The sequence below is a fragment of the Cyprinus carpio genome, chromosome A12 (genome assembly GCF_018340385.1).
Source record: "Cyprinus carpio isolate SPL01 chromosome A12, ASM1834038v1, whole genome shotgun sequence".
NCBI classification, from domain to species: Eukaryota; Metazoa; Chordata; class Actinopteri; order Cypriniformes; family Cyprinidae; genus Cyprinus; species Cyprinus carpio.
Genome location: NC_056583.1, coordinates 21,361,253 through 21,383,266, shown reverse-complemented (window position 1 = coordinate 21,383,266; position 22,014 = coordinate 21,361,253). Strand labels below are relative to the sequence as shown.

Here is a 22,014-nt window from a genome sequence, read left to right as displayed (position 1 = left end):
AGCTTTGAGGTCATAATTTAAACGTATTCACTGAAAATCTTGTTGATGATTCACGCAGTCAGTGAGTTGAACTTGAGAAGTGGATCTGATTCATGAATGAATCACAATATGAGGTTTTGTGAATCAGGTTAACTGATTCACTGAAAAGATCTAACTCAAAAGAATGATTTATTCACAAAATGGACATCACTACTGAACTTTCATTTTGAACCTTTAAGACTTCAGTCCTCATTCATTGCAATAAAAAAAAAAAAAAATGGAAACAGCCTTCAAAAAGTCTCATTTTGTGTTCTGTGGAAACAAGAAAGTGTTTGGTACGACATGAGGGTAAGTAAATAGTGATTTTTATTTATGGCTGAACTATCAGTTTTAAAATCATTTCTTTGCAGTCATAACCGTGTGCTGTTCTCTCCAGGCTCTCTGTTAGTGTAACATGATTCTCAGAGACAGTCATTCACAGGCAGGGCAGAATTCAAGATTCGCTTTTGGCTATTTAACAAAAACTAGCCTGCTGAATTTAGTTCCCCGCAGATCTCAACACTGAATCACAAAACACTCTTTGTTTATCACAAATTATACTGAATCAATTCTGTCTCTCTTTCTCCCCGTCTCCACAGTACAGATGACCTGAATCATTTCTGAACAATGCATTTCATGTTCCTGCGATCAGAAAAGCAATCTTACAGAAAACAAGGTACAGCAGTGTGTTTGACTTTTGGCACCGGCAGTAATTGGCCTGTTAGAGTGTTTTCCCAGTTCTGCAGTATAGTCAGAATATTAAAATAAAACTCTCCCACAGCTGAAGGATGTGCACAGAGAAACACATTATTCCAGATCATTTACACTTTGCTTATAAATCAAAGATCATACTGCATCAGCAAGGAGAATCAGATAGAAGTCCTGAATATAACCAAAAACAACACAGCAGGATCTCTGCTCTCTCTCACACACACACACACACACACACACACACACACACACACACACACACACACACACACACACACACACACACACACACACACAGTGACCACTGTGAGATAATTGAACCTCATTATTCTGTCTGCTATACATTGTCTGATAGCACTTATTAAAATCAGTCCGACATTTCTTAATGGTAGCATTATTATAACTGTGGCCGACATTACGATGATTAATTAGAGTAATAATGGTGTCCCTTAAAACGGCTGTGAAAGGGTCAAGCAGAAAGGTTGGTACATTAATATCATGTGTGATATTTAAATATACAGTACAGAATCCTTTCTGAGCATGAATGCTTGTTGGTGGCCTTCAGTACTTTCTAGTGTCCTTTCCTGCAGAACCTCGCTGTCATTTGTTTTCACCTTGAGATGCGTGTATTGATCTTGAGAGCCACTGCAGTATTTACACACACATACAATGAGCAGACACGAAAACACACCCATGTGCAGGATAGGGGTGAGAGGAGTGACCAAATGTATCACATCTATATATATATATATATATATATGTATTGATCTTGAGATATATATATATATATATATATATATATATATATATTAAAACAGAAATTTTGACAGGAAATTCAACAACAACAACAAAAAAATACTAACATTCAAAGGTTTGGGGTTGGTAAGATGTTTTTTAAAAGTTTTAGAAAGAAGTCTCTAATGCTCACCAAAGCTGCATTTATTTGATCAAGAATACAGCAAGGACAGTAATATTGTGGAATATTATTGCAATTTAAAATAACTGTTTTCTATTTGAATATATTTTAAAATGTAATTTATTTCTGTGATGCATAATATATTAAGATGTCAGGCTATTTACAGAAGTTTAATCAAACATGAACTTCTCATAGACAAGAAGATACCCTACCTAGGCTATGCTAATTAACTTTGGAGAAAGACGCACTCAGTGCTTTTCACATATCACAACTGTTCAGTGTTTTCAACCGCATAAAGTTTATTTTAGGTTTCAGACATTTAAATAGACATTTCAATTAAGTACTGGGGAAAAATAGTTTGTTAAATAAGGTTTGATTTATTTGGATAGAGTTAATTTTAGTAATTTATATTTTTATTTGGTGACATGTTTTATTCCTTTCAAATACACATAAGTAACCATAAAGTTTACTGTTTTTCTTCCAGTTCACTGGCCACGTACTTTCATGCATTTCTGGAGAAATGGGTGAATTACATGATGTTAATCTGACAGATCCACACGGCAGCATCCAGCACGCATTATACTGTAGATCAACTAACATGGACATTAAGGATTAAATGACAAAAAAAAAAAAAAAAAAAAAATTATTATTTAATATTGTGTTTGTATAATTACAACTGCCCAGTGACATAATATATCACAATAAATAAATACATACATACATACATATATACATACATATGTACTTTCAGGGGCACCCTGGTGGCCATGTGGGCCCTAAGAAACCGCTTGGTTCGCTTATGCTTGGTCTGACACACACACACACACACACAAACAAACAAACATACACCCGCGCGCGCACACATACTCACACACACACACACACACCCACACACACACATTTGGACCCCATAACGTAGGGAATACCAGGTACACACTATCACTGTGTGTGTTTATGTGTGTCTATACCAGTTTAAGTGGATTCAGTTTGAGGAAACTAACCAGTAGGCTATCTACAAAAACTACAAATGCACCAATCATGATTTGTCATGGACAATTCCAATTGTAAGCAAATGGGCTGATTCTGATACAGATTACTGATTGTCGATTACCAAAGAGACAAGAAAGAATGAAAGAGTACACGAACAAGCTGTTTATTTGCTCTATTACAGGCTGAACTGGCAATAAAGAAGAAGAAAAAAAATTGTAGCCATTTTCAGTCTAAGTTTCAAAAGCCTATGACAAAAGACCATTTTAACTTTTCCCGAAATGTGAACCCCACTGGACTTTAAATGGTTTTTCACTCTACTTTTAATCACATTCTGAATTTCATTGCGTCTTTTCCAAGTGGCTCTATTTTGTTTTTAATTATTTATGAGCAGGTTTAGATCACAGGTTTAATCTAGTACATTAGTATTTCATCTCCGAGAATGTCTTCAGTTCAATGCAAAAACATAACAACTGAGACATTAGTGAGTTGTGCTCAACCTTGATCAAATCAAATGAGATGTTCATAAGAACAGAGGTTCACACCGTCAATCATCAGGCCATGAAATGGATGGTTTGGATACTCTCATGCCTCTCAAAGACCAACCTCACCCTTGAGATCAAAAAGACACAAGAAATGGACTAAGCCAAATCATTTCCACCTGACCTGCTGTCATTCACAAGCTACTGTAGACTGACATTGAACCAGCTTTGACAGAATGCCTATAGTTTGTTTCACCCTCATTTAACTCTGTTTCCCAGTGCTAATGAAGCCATAAAGTCTTTACTCTTAGAGAACAAGAATTAAAAGGCAATCGTATTTACATAAGCAGATGATGTGACAACAAAGAGACTGAACTCTATAGAGAAAATAAATCATTCAAATATACAGAAGGAAATGAGGTCAACATTAAAAGCAATATTGCAGCTGAGAAGCCATTTCCAGACTGAATGTAGGCAAATGATAATACAGAAACAAAATAATATTTCTGAAATGGAGTCAGAACACTTTCGCATGTATTCTGGTAAACAAACAATTAGCAGATCTAGATTCTAACCTTGGTTTTCTCTTGCTGAAGTTCTATTTGGATTTCAGTGAGCTTGGCCCTCAGCTCCTCATTGGCTGCCTGCAGTGCTGCCATGGCATCAGGCCGTTCCCCTTTGGGCCGCCCACTGTGGGGTTTCTTGGACATGTTGGGCGGTACTCCACAGGCCACGCCCCTTTCAGGGAAGACCTGAGATTGTGAACGGTCAAGATTGGTTTCCGTTTGTTCCTCAGCTACATCTTTCCACCCACCTGCAGTTCACAAGGAAACGAGCATTTAGGAAGCTCACCGAAACACAGAACAATAATAGTTTGACTGTTTCACTAAAAGCAAATTAGCTTGAAATACAAATGAAAAAACCCATGCAATTTTCTTTTCTGTTGCTGACAAATTTCCAATTAAAACAGGAAGTTTGGACAGGACATACAGCATTTATTTTTATTTTTTTCTAGAATAAAAACCCAATTATACATTCTGCTAGAAACTGATTTTGTCATCTTTAAGCACTGCACTAAACAGAAATTTACTAAACGGCACAAACATTTGATTGCATACAGGATTTGAGGTCATCAGGCTTAAAATCAACACAAGACAACTTTTATATGATACCTTTCATCCAAATTCTTTATTAATAATTCTAAATAATAAATAAATAAATAAATAAATAAACATGACACCTTTATATTAGTGGTTATTCATTTGGTTCTTATTGTGATTGATAAGTAGATACATTTTTGGTTCCACAAAGAACCATTCAGTCAAAGGTTCTTTAAAGAACCATCTCTTTCTTACCTTTTTATAATCTGAAGAACCTTCTTTCGACACAAAGAACCTTTTGTGAAACAGAAAGGTTCTTCAGATGTTAAAGGTTCTTTATGGAACCATTTAGACAAAAAGGTTCTTTTATGGCATCGTGAAGCAGCTTTATTTTTAAAAGTGTATTCTACACTATTCTAATCTCTCTAACTGTGTATTTTCCTATAATTTAAAGTCATTATAATATCAAAAAAGATCAATTTACTCTTTGCACATTCCTGGGACAATTAATCCATGCATATTATTCAAAATAATAATAATAAAGAATATATTTTATTCAAATGTCATGGATTGCTCTGTCCTTGCAATGAACCTTCAGCTGATTTCATGGCTTCTTTTTGGTGTGCAGCGCTATCATTTTAAGAAGTGTAGGAATATGGAAGTAAAATGGGTTGCAAACTGCGTTTCATGTTGACTTTAAAAGAGAAAATGGTATTAGTGCCATTTATTGATCAAGTCACAAGCTCACAGTGCAGAAAACAGACTCATGATCTGAATTTCAAAAGAGGGTCTGTTCTCTGACAGATAAAAAAAAAAAATCCCTTAAATACACACTTTTTTTAATTGCATATTTTCTGAACAAATATTGTGTAAATATTTTTCTGTAGCCATTGCTTTCTAGATAGTGGTATTAGTATCAACAGTGTTATAGTTATTTCCACCAACAGAGCTAATTTAACACTTAGATGTTCCCCTTTATCTGAGGTGCAGGAAGACACGGGTCTCAGTATATTCTTAACTTCATTGGCTTGCTTGCCATGTCAAATTGGATTGTAATTTTGTGCTTATAACAGGCAGCACCTTTCTCTTTCATATGCTGACCTGTCAAAAACAGTTTCACAATCATAAGGTTCACCTTAACTAGAGGAGATACGATTCCAAGCACTGGGAATAATCGCTGTGACGTCACACAAATGATAATCTCTGTTGGCCAGCACTGATTGCTTAATTCCTTCATTTAAATAATCATTGGTTAATTAATGATAAAAGTCCCTCATTATAATTATTATAGATTTATCTCTTCTATAAACATCAGATAATGTACTAATTGGAATTGTCTTTTTTCAAGTGTTTAACTCTTCATTCGCAAAGAAGACCATATGAGTACCTGGCGTCTTAATCTTTTGTATTTTTCTGAGACTACCTGTCACCAGTTTAATCAATACATGATCTCAAATCACATCTAAAATGACAGAAATGAGATTAGGTGAAGAGCAACATGGAGCAAAAGTCTCCTGCTTCTCATTTTTTTCTCCTGAGAAAAAAGGTCTCAAACCAAGCTCAAATTTGTCAAGATCGAAATCAAAATTATAAAGATCTCAGTGTGCATTCAAACATTTCTAATCAAACTACACCAAATGAGCTGCTGTCTACTCTTACTATATAGTCAACAACTGAGGTAGTGTTGCCTTTTACTTCCTCCATGGAGAAACATCTGAGACAAAGTCTATGTAGTCTATTGAGCTATGAAACAGAAAACTGAGCAATAAAAAGAGCTTTATATTAAAAAGATATGCTTGCTGTTTTAGCTATTTTGTCGGAAAAGGACAAAATAGGGCAGAAAACATCTCTAACCTCCTTAGATTGAAGGAAAAGCATCTACTGTAAGTTTAAACAACTTTTACAATTACTAAATAATTACACATACAGAATTGTAAGCATTAAATTAATTCATTTGCTTTGAAAGCACTCAGTTTTCACATTTTTATTGAGCATGTAATCCATGTCTCCATCAAATCCACCAATTTCCCAGGATGCTCTTGGCTTCCTCAAGGAGCTTTGGTTGTGTTCTTGTACTTTTGTACTTTGTGGCTCCGCTGTAGTCCTATTATAGCAGTGCAGTGGATAGAATGTCTGCATCACTTAACTGACATTTGACAGTTTTTATGTTTTAAATTATAAATTATCAGTTGTTTTTCAAAGAAGCACTATAATATTGTAGCTTACTTAAAGGGGTTCTCCACCCCAAAATGAAAATTTTGTCATTAATCACTTACCCCCATGTTGTTCCAAACCTGTAAAAGCTCTGTTCGTCTTCAGAACACAATTTAAGATATTTTGGATGAAAAACGGGAGGCCTGTGACTGTCCCATAGACTGCCAAAATTAATAACAGTGTCAAGGTCCAGAAAAGGTATGAAAGTCATCATCAGAATACTCCATCTGCCATCAGACATGCAATCTGGGTTATATGAAGCGATGGGAACACTTGTTATAAGCGAAGAAAACAAAAATAATGACTTTATTCAACAATTCCTTTGTCAACAGTCTCCTCTGTGTCTCTCCATATCACCGTGCTGTGTATGCGCTTCTGTATCATCCGTGCCACAAGGATGCTCTGTTTCTAAGTGTATTTAGCTTTGATTTAAATAAAAAAAAAAACAGCTCATCCTTGTGGGATTTCATACCTTTCAAGGACCTTGACACTGTTATTTACTTGGCAGTTTATGGGACAGTAACAGGCCTCCCGGTTTTCATGCAAAATATCTTTAATTGTGTTCCGAAGACGAAAGACGCTTTTATGGGTTTGGAACAACATGGGGATAAGTGATTAATGACAAAATTTTCTTTTTGGGGTGGAGTATCCCTTTAATGATTAATTATTAAATTTTGTTTTTTGTTTGGTTTTTAAATTTAATGCATGTTTGATTACTGAACAAGTATAAAACATTTTGTTTTTATGTTGAGTTTTAGATATTTATTTATAGAATACATAATGACCTGATTGATTTTTGTTTGTTTTTTTTTATATATTAATTAATCTAATAACCAGTTTCAAAATGTACTTATAGCCTTTTAACTGAACAATTAATGAAATATTTATAAAAAAAAAAACATTGTGTAAATTGTTCAAAATAAGTACAGTTTATTTTCATCAATATTCTGTAGTACTTGTCAAAGTATGATAGACACTGACAGCAATCCTGTACTGAAGTAGGCATCTCTAACCTCATTCTTTAACATAATCTCACTTTAGAAGTGATGAAAGACACCCTTCAGCTTTGCCCAGTTGAACTGAACACATTATGTGGATCATTGGGTAAGATAACGGCATTTTTCATACATACAGCAGCTATACTGACAGCTCTGAGGTACAGCTCAATTACTTTCTGCCTCAGCCGGATCTCTTACCAAACTCTTACCGGCATATCAAACATAAACAAATATTACAAGTTGTTTCCTGGATACAAATCAGCTGTTGTCCAATGCTAATACAACACTGAGTTTAACCCTTGTAAAAGTCACAAAAGGTTTACAGATCCCATATCGTGCTATAAGCGGTGAGCACATAATGACAAATCTTTAATTTTTTGAGTGAACTGTTTCTTTAAGGTTCTGGATGAGAGATTACTTTAAGCGTCTAATCTGACTGAATTACAGTGACTCAGCAGACTTTATGCAATATGCTCTAAAATGAAATATAAAAAATGTCTAGCTGCTCTTAACAGGGTTAGTTAACTTGAAATAAAATTATATATATATAAAAATACATACTCATTTTATTTCAGATAGTTGCCAAGGCAACAATTTTCATTTTTGTTTACATTTATTAAAATGTATTAAAAAAACTGCATTTAAATAATAATAAAACAACAAAATCAAGAAATTTAAGTGAAAACAGAAAATATACCAATTAAATCTATTTCAAATATTTACAAAAATTATGATAGTATATAAATGAAACAAAAATAACACTGAATCTTAAACATTATGGGATATTTAGCATGTATACAGGCTTCTGATCTAGCACAAAATTATAAGAGTAGCTTAAACATATGCTATTCATCATCATTAATTAGTCTATTTTTTAAAAAATATATGCTACTATAATTTGCATCCTCTTCAATTATATAAAACAACTTACTGTAGAGGCTACAATAACATCCACATTTCTCATGTTATTATATGTGCATCAGTTTCATGCAACCTGTTTGTAGACAAGCTTGTTTTGAAAGTGACATCTAGTCAATATCTACGCCTTCTTTCAATTATCTGCATCACAAACAGTGCTTTAAACATAAATCTGTGCCTATGTACATTCATATTTTTGTTGCCATGTCAAAACTTCCAAACACTCTGAACATCTGAAGTCAATGAGTGCCAGACAACGGCATTCTCAAAAAAGATGCACATTTCATCATCCTTCGCTTGCATCATAAATACAACCTACGCAACCTGTGCTGTGTTTCTCTGCCAGGCTTTTGAAGAAAATTGATGTCATGCAGAACAAGCCTCTTTGCATCACAGATGGTCCTCCGAGAACATTTCAACAAATGTCCCAGTGGGCAGACGCCAGCCTGTGGATGTTATTCCAACCTGCGCAAGCGAGGCTGTAGCTGCTACAAGCATCATTTAATCAACATCTCCCCCTCTGCACCGGTTTGCTTTGACAGTTCTGACAAACATCCCAGCAGGCCGATAACAGGATCATTATATGGTAATTGCACGCTTGATGCCACCCTGCTAGAAGTGAATTCAATGCATAAAGATTAAAACTAACCTTAAGTGCATGATTTGAGTTGTGGTGTTGTTTTGGTCTGCAGGGTTTATCCAGGGAGCTGTTGGTCCTCCATCATTCTGTGTGATTCGCAACACATGCACTGCAATGACAAGGGATGCATGTTGTCATGCCCTGAATTCCATGCAGAAGATGCTTAAATCCCTTTAGAACCGAGCCGCTTGTGGTCTGAACAGACAGCTGGATCCTCATCAATTCAGACGCCGGATCACCAGGAGGGAATAACATTAAAAAAGGAGTAGCGGCAGGGAGCTACTGCATGTAAGAAGAGAGATTTTGAAGCAAGAGAGATTTGATTCTTCGCACTTACCATAAACACTCCCTCACCATCCCTGATGGAGAGCGAGGGATGATGCCGGGAGGAAGGAGGAGGGGAGGGTGGCACGCGCACACATATGCGCAGGCGGGTGCACATGCATACACACTAGGATCTGGCAGTTCTGCGGGATGCGTGAGCCCTGGATTCTATCCTGGGTTGCCTTGTGAGAGAGACAGGGGAAAGACAGCTGTTGTGACCGCCCGCTGGTCAATGCACTGCAACTGCATCTCAGTCCCACAGCATCACGTCATCATCCTGTCTATACATTAAATAACAACCAACTGCATACATGTACTCTACTCGCTACAAAGCTCTTGTTTATTTGGAAGCGGTCCAAGATTCACATAGCATGCTGTTCCTTCCATATGGTTGCTGCTAGAAACTGCACCATTGAGCATGGTTTAAATAATACTGCAGAACAACATTTTCCTCCTAGTGTAGTGCATGGTTTATCCTCCAGCCCAACGGATGGCGACGGAGAGCTAAGACAGGAGAACAAAACATAACATGACAGATTTTAAAGGTGCAGTGCTTTAAACAGAATTGCAAAAATGCTGTTTTCAGACAAGATTTCCAAACATTGCTCCCACCGGCAATTTTTTATAATGAAGTAGCAGTCCCAATACAGCAGCAAGCAGTGCAAGAAATAATCCAAGAAGGTCTAGAATACCTGCAAGGAGAGATATGTTAGTATATTAAACATCCCTGTGCATTTCACACTTTTAAGAGCACTTCAAAAAAATAAAAAATAAATAAATAGTATTTGCAAAAATGAAGACACATTTAGCTCTGTGTATATATTTAGTTTTCAAAACGAAAATAAAACTCTCAATATAGATTACATATAAATGTATAGCATATATATATATATATATAAATAGAAAGACAGAAAACCTATGGTGAACCTCGGAGTTACCGATGTTGGGTCACTAACCTAGAGGAGAATTCGGACAATCTGGCAACAACTCTGAGGGAAGATTCACAATCTGGCGTCTCGTGCTAGTATTGTTGTCATTCTGTTCGCCCTATATTTTTATCCATAGGACAGCTGCATGTTGCGTCAGCACCAGCTGTGTGGATTCATGGAATAAAGATCCCGATCCACTTCTGTCACATGAATCCATATGCTGTTTACTTTACAGGACGTGCAGAATACATACACCTGGACTGTTTTCATCGACAAACTCTAGGTTTTGCGCGTGGAGCGACCCATGCCTTTGGATAACACTGCGTTTCTGTGTCTTATCGACTCTTGTTTAAGAATTTAGACGGACTCATCCTCTGCGGGTTGTTTTGTAGGTAAAAGAAGCTGAAATGTCGATTGAAAAACAAAGCGTGTCCGAGGAAAACCTTCAGGGTATGTAGCTATTAAAACAGCTCGAGATAATGTTCTTTTATGCATGTTTCTACTCAAAACCACATTCATCATGCCACAATGTAAATGATTATTATTTTTAAGGATAAAACAATGCGAAATTAGATGACTATCATGCCATCCATCAAATTCCGGTTTCACATAAAGTTAAATTGTGCAAATTTAATTGTACAAGGCTTGCTAATATCTAACGGCATAATATGTGATAAGAAGAAACAGGTGTGGCTAAAAAAGCACCGTGATGACGCACGTCATCTCATCTGCAATAATAGAAATGGAAGCGACACGTTTTGCGATTTGTGAACGCATCATTATTTAGAGCCGGATCTCTTGAATGATTCATTTAGGAATCGAACTGAACCGTTCTCGATTCGGCAACTTGCCGACTCAGTGAATGGATAACCGAATCTTTCGAACGTATCCGATTCAGAAGTGTCTCTTTTGAACATGTCCGCATCTTAAGGAGCCGAATTACTGTTTTTGTGTATAGTGTGTATAAATGGTTTTGTATAGATTTATTATTGAGTGATTGGTAGCGGATTTGATTTGATTGGGTAGTATTTTGCCAACCAGCCATAGCTGGAGGGTAAACCAACTCCAGGGTAAGGCTAAAAGCAGCCAAATGTATTAATGATTATAAAGAGGTCTTTTTTGGTTGACATCATAAACGGGTGTTTTGAGGGATAATGAAGTGTTTGTTGTAGTGATGGATGTTTATTTGTGTGTATTAGAATTGAATAAAGGTGATTAGGAATTGATAATTAGTCTATATAACGTTTCTTTTCCGTTGTTATTCAAACAGCGAATTATATATAGAAAGTGACATTATCGCTCACTTTGATCTATCGCGAATTTAAGCACTCAAAAACAACAACAACAATAAAAAAAAACTATCGTTATAATCACTGAAGCTGTCTACACTGTGAAATGAATCTCTTTGTTAGTGCATCTACGCTTTGTCGTTTATGATGAGAACATTCGCGGAATTAAGTCAAGGGAACGCGCGAGCACTCAAAACTGATGAGTTTCAGCGATGACTCATCTGGACGCCTCTGATTGGCCATTGCATTCCTAAGCTCAACAGAATTGTGGGTGATTGGTTAAAATTATGTAAACAAAATGAAAACAATGTTAACGAATTGTGGCAGTTTAATCAACACGAAATAGTTTAGTACTGAATTTTGTAAATGCAAATAACCTTATTAATATCACGTAAATAAAAATGAAGAGGAAAAAATAAATACATTGGGAAGAAGACACGGAATGACGCAAAGAATCACTAAGCCATTTTAACCGGTTCTTTGAAACGAACCGTCTGAAAGAACCGATTCGCAGAAAGAAGTCCGCATCACTACTCGAGAAAGGTGGTGTTTATGCACAGCCTCGTTTCATTGGATGCTGAGTGTAGCAACGCAAAAAAATTAAAAAAATAAAACCTCACACAGACAACACCACCTTTTTGCCATCATGAGCTATTTATAGTCAGAGCTACAGTATGTTTATTTTCTTCTGACTGCTGGGTTGAGTCTCGAGTCCTGGCATGTTCTCTGTTTGTCTGGATATTCTGGTCGCTGTCATGATCACTGATTCATGCCCAGCCCAGTCTTCAATGTCATTCGATAACGTATTCATAACAGCTTAAGACATGTGATACTTGCAATACATACTTAAATATATAAATAAAACAAATAACAATGCTGCTGCCATAGCAATGTCAGAATTATGAAATTTGGCTTAAAAAAAAATTCTAACATTTATATAATAAAGAACATCCAAAAGAGGCTTAAAAAAACAACAACAACAAAAAACACCTTCATGCAACACTAAAGACCGAAATATGTTATTTGGCTTTTGCTGCAGGTTCCTGGGTGGAGCTGAATTTAAATAATGGAGGAGGCAGCACTCCTAAAGAAGGTTCGGAGGAGCAGTCTGCCAGCACCGCCCCAAGCGGAGACCTGGAGAAGATGCTGCTGGATGCTCAGCACGAGTCGGGCAGGAGCAGCTCAAGAGGAAGTCTGCCATGTGAGAGGTCAGTAGGGCCACATTTTAATTTAGTGCATGAACTGCACTGAGATGCACACAAGATGTTAATTTTTATAAAATCTTACATCAATTCTCTCACCAGTCCTCTAAGATCTCAGACTCCTTCGCACTTGCGCAGGGGCTCCGAGGTCCACAGCTCTGGAGAAAAGAACAGCTCACAGGTAAATATTAGCAGCACATTTAACCTTGATTCAGTTAAACTGTACTAGTGCAGGTGTAATACTGCTTTCATATAGACTCTTATGCAACTAGATAAATTCTTTATAAAGTAAGATTCAAGGCTCTCATGCTCAAAAAAAAAAAAATATTTTTTTTTTTTTTTTATTGGTATTTTTTTTTTTGAGAAATTTAATTAATTGAAATTTAGACCTAGAGAAATTTAATTAAAAAAAATTTAAAATAGTGGTTTCCAGACCTAAAAAACAAGCGAATGAATAAAATAAAAACAAAGTCATGGAAAATGATATTGGAAATCTGCATTTTTTTATGGATCTAAAATATTTAATCAGCTACAGAGTTTGGACCCACTTTAATTTAATGTATTATATGTTTTACTAATTGTCTTTAACATCTTAATAACATTTAAATGATTTGGCACCTACTGTGTCCATACTGTACATGTTTTTACTGTACATTGTGCAAACATTAAAATAAGCATGTGATAATATAATAATTCCTATAATTACACTATTGACCCACCCTTAAACCTACCTTACCTTAACCACAACCTCATTCCAACTCAATAGCAGCAAAAGTGTTTTGCAATACAACATGAACACAGTATAAGTGCACTGCACTCAACAATGTTTTTAACACATTGTAGTTAAAGACACCCAAAAGAAGGTGGGACCAAAACTTATATCAAATTATTCCAATAAAATCAAAGTCAATTAAAAGTCATGATTGTTTATATGTAGGTCATCTGATAGGTTATCTGACTTTACAAGATGGCCGATGAAATAAAGAACTAGAAACATGAGAGTCATCAGTTAGCCATCCTAATTTTGTTGTGGTCTGGTTAAAGTCAGAGGAAGACTATTTGGAGAGGAGAAGAGAGGTGGAGATCCTGATGAAGAAAAATGCAGACTGGATCTGGGACTGGTCGAGTCGACCGGAAAACCTGGCGCCCAAGTACCTAAAACCTTAGAGAACATACAGTTTAATGCCGTTAATAAACCAACTTGGCATGAAAAGCATCTTAACATAGTAACGAGTTCAAGCAGATGACACAGTGAATGTGTTTGCAGGGAGTTTGTGCTGAGGCACCCGAAGCGTTCCAGCACCCTCAGCATGAGGAACACCAGTGTGATGAAGAAGGGAGGAATCTTCTCCGCAGAATTCCTCAAAGTTTTCCTGCCCTCTCTTGTCCTTTCGCACATCCTTGCTGTGGGTCTCGGGTGAGCAAATGAAACAACCCTCTAAACTTTCAATTTTTAAAACATCAGCCTATAACTGGTGTACTAATACATTTTCTAAGCTGCAGAGTTGTTAATGCAAACTAAAACCATTTAAAATTATGATAATTGAAATGAAGTGGAATAAAATATAAACATTATTTAAGAAACGTTATATATACACATCGGGGTTGCTCTTAGTGTTATTTTAGTTTCATTGATATACTGTTATAGTTTCTATAAATATATAGTTTATATTTCGAATTAGACATTTTTTATAATCTTCTGTTTTCATTATAACATTTTAGTAATTTTGTTGTGTTTGTCTTTTTTAAATGTAGTTTTAGTTTTTAGATTTAATTTATTCAGTTTTTGTTTAAATGAAAATGAAAAATGTTGCCTTGGAAACTAGCTGAGATAAATGTACTTTATTATTATTATTATTATTATTATTATTATTTTTCAATTAATGAAATGCTTATGGTTTGAGTTTTTGTTAACAATCATACACCTTATTGCTTTGGAAGCTAACTGAAATAAATTTAAGTTTACGTATGGAAATGACTAAAATGGAAATAAAAATAAAGCTATATAAAAATCTAAAACCCCCAAAATAATGAAAATGACAAGCACATACAATCTCTAAAACAATCTAAAATAAAATGAAAACTGGAAATATAAGAATACTAAATATTAATAAATACTATAATAGTATAGTATTAATATGATCAGGTGCATTTTGGGAAGTAGTAGGATTAGGGATTAAGACAGGATTTATTTGTGTTTTTGGATAATTTTATAGTTAATCCGGTTGCACTAAAGCTGGATAGGAGGCAGGAGGATATGTTATGGTATAAATTACCATGGAGATTTATTCTGTGGAGCTAGCCTGCTCCAGACCAGGCTAAATTCCAGGATCTATTTAATCTCATCCCTAATGTCAGTCAGCAGTCGCCACAAATGGAAACCAATAGTTATTTCACTGCTCACTATACATTGTTATCACATATAACTAGACCCACTGTCATTATTTAAACCATTTGTGATTATTAATTTCAATCATTTTGGATAAATAATGATTTTTAGATGATGTTGCTATCATTAGATAATTTACAGTTTCCCATAGACTATAAGGCTATATATAAAATGATAGAATATTAGGGCCACAGAGGGAAAAAAAAAGACAAGTCATAATATTGTAACCAGTTGTTTTAAAGGAGGACAGTTGTTAAAATGACAGATGTGGGGCATTTCGTGAAATTGTACTTCAGTATGGTTTCATAAACAAAGACATGCTGATGTGCCAGAATATGAAGTATCACATTGTCATAACTATCAAAACTGTAAAAAGAATATGTTGCTTTTCTGCAGAAAGAACCAGCCTCATAAATTTATGACTTTATCCTTTTTCCTCAGTGGGGCCCTAGTACTCTTTCATATAAACAAATACACATTCCATATGAATATAAAAACACAATGTGTAGCATTATGTTCCTTTATTGAATAAGGACAAAACAAAGCAGGTACACTATCAGCTCCTTTCGAAACTGAAGTCACAGTGACTCTACAAGATGGAAAGCACAGAATCAAAGCATATTATACAAAATGATACATACACATTCAAAGGTCTGTATATAACACACGCTGCATGTCTGCACACTAAAATAAATGCAGGACAAATCCATACACATCAACTGAACAGACAAATGAATGGATGCAGTAGCCTCCCTGCAGCCTTGTATTACACACAGTATACCGCACAAACATCATAAGAGGCCAAATTCGTAAAAAAAAAAACAACCCAAAAAAACCCTATTTCCTCTGCCACAGCAGGACATTTTTTACCTAAATTGAAAGCACACATACTAACTAAAATAATTCAACACATATTGGTCCCTCAGCAGCCGACCACTGTCGTCATCAGGGAAGATTGCCGGATTGTCCCAGTCCATGGCTGGTGGCACTCTGGGGGCCCTCTCCTTCCTCAGGCAGGCCACATTGTGGAGGACAGCACAAGCCACAGTAATATCACATGCCCTAACAGGGTTGACCCTTAATTTGTGAAGGCAGTGAAAGCGTGCCTTCAGGAGGCCAAAGGTCATTTCAACTCTGGCCCTGGTCCTGGCATGGGCATGGTTGTAGGCCTGCTGTGCTTCCTGGGGGTCTGTGAAAGGTGTCAGGAGAAAAGGCTGGCAGCCATACCCCCTGTCTCCCAGCAACACACCAGAGAATTCACCTGTCAACACAAAATCTCATCATTACTACCTCATAAACACAGTGATATTCTTGACACAGCCATGATGGTTATAAATAGGGGTTGTGTGGCTTACCTTGTGATAGGCACTGATAGATTTCAGAGGCCCGAAAGATTCTGGAGTCATGGACTGAGCCAGGCCATTTTGCCACAACATTGCTGCTGGGGGGGTGGGCAAAAGAGGCCGGTGCCTTATAACGATGACTTGGTTGTACTGATTGCTGTGAAAATAAAAAATACCTTAGAAAGATGCCACCGTCCTGTGTGCTCACAATAAGAGCTCATATGTCATGGCTCACTTGACTTTACGAGAATATACCTAATTTTTATTTTGAGCTGTGTCATCTTCTTGGAGCTGGGGGAGGAAAGAAAAATAATGATTAATACATTTGTGTTACAGTTAGCATACAGTGTACATTGAAGGCATATCTCACCTCCCTCTCAAGTTTTTTTATTTCAAGGTCCAGTTTCCTAATTGTCCTCTTTTTTTATTTCGGACTCCAGTGCAAGATTTTCTATCTTTTTCTTCTTGTACTGAATGTCTATGTCTGCCAGTTCTATTTGGCGCCGGAGGTGGTTGCCATACAACTTTCTGATAGCTTGTGAGCTCTGTGAACACAATACAATTAGCGCAGCTGGAATTTGGCAGGATGTGGTGTCCTTTTATTAATACGCACTATGTTGCCAGGCTGGTTTTCCCACTGTATAGCATCTGGGTCCTGTAAAAGAAATTAGATTTTTTGATTTTGATGAGGACTCCTCACCATTGTAGAGTAAATAGTACTTTCACAGTCTTAACATGATACCTCATGCCTTCTGGAATCCACAGAGATGGTCTCCTCCTCATCATCATCGTCTCCAACATGTGCTGTTGCTGCTGCACTGAGGCTTTCACCCTATCACATTTAATCGGATTCATATTGAAGCTAGTAGACAAGACATGCCAGGCCTACAGTATGCCTTTGATGGAGTACTCACTGGATCAGCATCGTCTGGTGCTTGTGCTGGTGGCTCTAACAGGAACACAGTGCTGCCAGACACTGCAAGGCAATAGGTAAACCAAAGTCAGACAGTCCAAATTGATTCAATATGAATGTGGTTGTATTCCATGTAGAGATGGAAGGACATACCTTGAATGAAGCGGGTGGCATCTTGGGAGGAACCTATGCTCGTCTCTTTACCCCCAGGGATCCCCTCTAAGACGGGCCTGCCTTTATTTAGCTCCAAGGCCATGTCCTCTGCTGGGGTAAGGTCAGCCTTTGGTGACCCACCACCTGTGCCTTGTCTGTGGGTATTCTTTTTCACTGCTAAAACAGTACAGACAATGTGTGAGCAGGCACCTTCTGGGTACAATATATGCTTGTGCTTTGTTAAATATTAGTCAGGGACCATACCACTCTGCAGAATGTTCTTGTATTTGATTTTGACCTGCTGCCATGTCCGTTTTGGCCCGTTCATGTTTAATCTACATCACACGCACACACACACACACACACACACACACACACACACACACATTCTTTATCACAAGAACATTTAATGGAGTCACACTGACAAAAATGACTTGGTATTTTTGTATTGTTTTCAGTAAAAATAAAAAATAAAAAAAAACACTAAAGATGTATTTTCTTGATTTTCTAAATGACCTAGCAAAATAAGTATAGGTTTAGACCAAAAATATAAACTTCAAGTAAATGTGTGCTTAAAACAAGCAAATTAAAAAAAAAAAAATTTAAAATTTAAATATCTGTCAATATAATAAGAAAAATTCTCTTGAAATAAGTTTACTTTTTCCATAAACACTTACTTTTAGAAAAGTTCTCTTGTTTCACTGGCAGAGTTTTTTGCTTATTTTCCTAGGTTATTTTGCTCTAGAAAATATTTAAGATTTTTTTTAGATATTTTTTTTTGACTGAAAACAAGACAAAAATACTAAGTAAGAAAGACATTTTTGCAGTGCAGTGAGCAACCGACCTTGGGTCCTTTGAAAGGCGCTATATAAATTAAAGTGATTATTATTATAGCTCATCTATGTATTCAAGAAAATTTTATTTATATAGCACTTTTCACAATTGTTTCATTCTGTCAAAGCTGCTTTACATTAATAAAAGCAGGGGAAACACAAACACAAAAAACCGGTGGACAACATAATAAGCAGAGTACAACGGCTAAGATTAAACCGTACTGAGCGTAGTAACGTAAAATAATAATGTAAGGCTTTAATAATAATATATCATAGCTTTATACAGTGTGATGGAGTTACGTTACACAATTTCACTCATATATGCAGTGCATTTCAATAAAAAATTTAACCGTTTCATAATTACAGTACAACTGCGTTTTTGGAGATGTGAATTAAATATTTGATTTGTAATTGTGATGTTTCAGCGGAGCGGTGAGTGTGTAATTGTGCACTACTTACGCATTCAGGCGGTCTGCAATACTTTGCCACGCTTTTTCTCTTTGCTTTATCACTGTGGCGGTGTTGCATTTCTTCTTAATTATATATTTTACCTCCTAGTATGCCTCCATGAGGATTTGTGCTTCCGACGGGGAAAAGTACGCGGCTCTAGTTGCCATGGTAAATCAGTTAATCTGTGATCTGTGGCGGGGTCTATTTGAGTGAGCCGTGAGCGCGCACCTATCCAGGATTGGTTTCACCTGGCTTAATGAATCCGTGTCTGCTCATCCTGGCTTGGTCTTTGTGCAACCAATTAAGCCTGGACGCACATGTTTTGGCTTTATTGAGCTCAGCTGAGTCGTTTATCCCGGATGTCTTAATTCTACTTTTGTGCAACAGGCCCCAGGTCTTTATAATTATTTTATTAGTATATTATTAATTTGTTATTAATTAGCATAAACTTGCATTAAAAGAGGAAACCAAGTCATCTCCAGGGAACAGAATATTTTAAAGAGCTGTGGGTGGTTTCTATTGACTTGGGCCAATAAACAACAACCCAAAACATTACAGGCACACCCTAACAACCACATAGCAATCCAGCAACAGCCACAGATAACTTCATATTTTCAATAAATTCATAAATCAAAGACTGCTGTGCAAATGTATGATCTTAAACTTTGTATTTATCAATAAGGATATTAAAATACTAGATATGGATTCTTTAATAGTAACAAATACAGGGTTATTTTGGAGTCAGCAGTGGATGCGGTCTGCGTGCTGGAATGCATGCTATCGCTCCACAGGGGTTAGCATGACTTGGCAGTTTTCTGCTGATGGCTCACAGCTCTGCTGACGTGAAAACAAGTCCACTGATTTAAGACTGCTTTCAAAGCAGCCAGAAAATGGAAAAACCAACCTGAAGGAGAAAGTTGAAAGAGCTGAAAGTGCTTCAAATGCATGTTAATGTGTTACATAGTAAAATGACCACCAATGCTATATCTGATAATTTAAATTTCATCTTTTTTAGGGTGTACATCGGAAGGCGCTTTACTACATCTGGCACCTTTTGAGGGAGCAGGAGAAGCCAAGAAACGAGACAAATCTCATATACGCACATCTACCATCTCAGCTGCTTTATCGTGAATCAGTGCTTGTGTAGACGCAGATAGGACGAGGTCACGTGACACATTTCCTCTCGCTGCCTCGCTTCCCCCTTGTGTATTCCACTGGGCTTTACCATAGTTCCTCCCCCGTAATGCCAATCCATTCTAGGGCTGTCAGCACAGGCTAAACTTGACAGAATTAGATATACTGCATCCTCATAATTTTGCATTTACTCGTACCAAGACTACTGAGAGAGCATTATGAGAGGATCATAAAACAAGAGATGGGAGAGAAATAGGGGAATAATATTTGATCATGAGATGCTGGATCTCCAGAGATGTAGTACCTGACACTGCAGACAGAGAGTTGGGAAGAGATTTAACCATCCCCCCCAAATCAAAACAGGGATTTTACATATATCTTATGGCATATCTCAACATTTGATGGTATATTATAGGACTTGTTTTACCTTGAAGTTGCTTCTGTACTTATGAGGTTTAAGACTCCAAAAATGGACCTTTGCTTTGGGAATCAAGTATTATACAGTATTATACAACTGCAATGGTCTTTAGTAAATACTAGACAAAATGTTAAGTACCATATCAACACTTTTCTGAATGTCAATTGAAATAAATAAAATAAATTTCCATTATACTTTAAGCCTAACTTAAGTTTGCCTTTACTGCTCACCTGAATTGCAATCACATTTATCTGAAGGGTCCGGGTTCCAGCCCAAAGATTGCCTTAAATAAAACCGTTAATGAATCAGGCAGGAGTAAAAGGGAAATTGTGTAAATTTGTGCATGTTTTGTAGTTTTTAAAAATCGTATTCAGTGTATGTGTTAATTTCATAGTGGTTTTGTATCAACAGAGGGAATCAACAAATAAATGTCTGCCAACTGTAACGGTTCCCTTGGAATCTGTCTTAATATTGCAGGAGATTTACACTTACTCTACTATTTTAAAATATGGGGTCAGTAAGATTTTTTTTTTTTTTTTTTTTTTTTTAAGTATAATTAATCAGCACAACCATTATCAGAACTGATAAATGTTTCTTGAGCAGCAAATCAGCATATTAGCATTTCTGAAGGATCATGTGACACTGAAAATCACAGTAATTACATTTTAAAATACATTCAAAAAGAAAACTGTTATTTTAAATTGTAATAATATTTCACAATATTACTGTTGTTTCTGTATATTTGATCAAATAAAATTCATACTTGGTGAGCATAAGAGACTTCTTTCAAAAACAAATCTTACCGACCCCAAACTTTTGAACATTAGTTAAATATACCTGCACACAATTCTGACTCCATGTGCCACTGAGCCACAGTTTTACACGTTTATCATTACATAGTCACATACTTTCATAGAACTCAATATATAAACTGTACTGCACAAACAATATGCAAAATGCAATATTTTAAAAACAAGTTTGCTAAGGCCACCTGAAATCATTTGAATAAGTGTCGGGCAGTGTGTCGATTCAGATAAACAATTAAAATTTTATTTAACTTTGGTCAAAAATAATCAAACAAGTGTACACTTTCACAATGTTAGCATCCTCATCATTTAACAAGGAACAAGGTCTGTGAGTACGCATCCGACCTCTCAGTTCCCAGATTTAAAGAGCGTCACAATCAGCTAGAACAACAACTTTGTACTCGTCAACCGTTAAGTTACGTTTGTCATCTTGACATCAGTTTTCCAGCCGCATGTCAAAATTCAGCAGCACACCAGCTGCATGTTGTCACCGGTTTCTTTAAACCGCATCCTGATGCGAGATAAATCCATTTAGATCAAATTCCACGCGATATACGTTTAGTTTGTGCGCAATGAATTGAGCACAAGGAGCATCTCAACATCAGGATGTGATCTGTTAACTTTGATTGACTGGAGGAAAGCCAGTTTTGTCTCAAGAGGCACCGAACACATCGGTTTCGATTTGAGTATTCTGTGATGGCCGTCACCGACTGTATAATATCTCATAATTAGTGTCCAAATACTAAGCTGCACAAATCGTAGCAGCACATGAATGGACAAATGGAGTGCTAAAATAAAAAACAACTGCATGATGGCGATGGGATGTTGAGATCATCTAGTCCTCAAG

General features: G+C 36.4%; 2 protein-coding genes and 1 long non-coding RNA gene across 17 annotated transcripts in view; 1 reads left to right on the top strand and 2 right to left on the bottom strand.

The window, feature by feature from the left end:
- Positions 1 to 9,131, bottom strand: part of LOC109064803 (janus kinase and microtubule-interacting protein 3) — a 35,147-nt gene extending 26,016 nt beyond the window's left edge. For 14 of the 15 annotated variants that reach the window (XM_042768048.1, XM_042768044.1, XM_042768049.1 and 11 more), the window contains exons 1-2: positions 8,994 to 9,131; positions 3,690 to 3,928 (exon numbers count right to left, since the gene is read on the bottom strand). In XM_042768048.1, the coding sequence (XP_042623982.1) occupies positions 3,690 to 3,824 (135 nt within the window). In that variant the 5' untranslated portion in view covers positions 3,825 to 3,928; positions 8,994 to 9,131. The remainder of the gene's footprint in view (positions 1 to 3,689; positions 3,929 to 8,993) is intronic. The other variant, XM_042768057.1, reaches the window with a different exon arrangement.
- A 1,258-nt stretch (positions 9,132 to 10,389) lies between these two features.
- LOC109070680 (BCL2/adenovirus E1B 19 kDa protein-interacting protein 3-like) lies at positions 10,390 to 20,806 on the top strand. The gene is made up of 6 exons (XM_019087216.2): positions 10,390 to 10,687; positions 12,566 to 12,734; positions 12,831 to 12,909; positions 13,773 to 13,879; positions 13,996 to 14,145; positions 19,825 to 20,806. The coding sequence occupies exons 1-6, from the start codon at positions 10,645 to 10,647 to the stop codon at positions 19,865 to 19,867; spliced, it is 591 nt and encodes a 196-aa protein (XP_018942761.1). The 5' UTR covers positions 10,390 to 10,644; the 3' UTR covers positions 19,868 to 20,806.
- Positions 15,677 to 17,247, bottom strand: LOC109070513. Its single transcript, XR_002014393.2, has 6 exons — positions 17,203 to 17,247; positions 17,074 to 17,115; positions 16,831 to 17,005; positions 16,716 to 16,751; positions 16,473 to 16,617; positions 15,677 to 16,378 (listed from the first exon to the last, which is right to left on the bottom strand). It is a non-coding gene; the product is annotated as an uncharacterized LOC109070513 (long non-coding RNA).
- Positions 20,807 to 22,014: the final 1,208 nt, after the last annotated feature.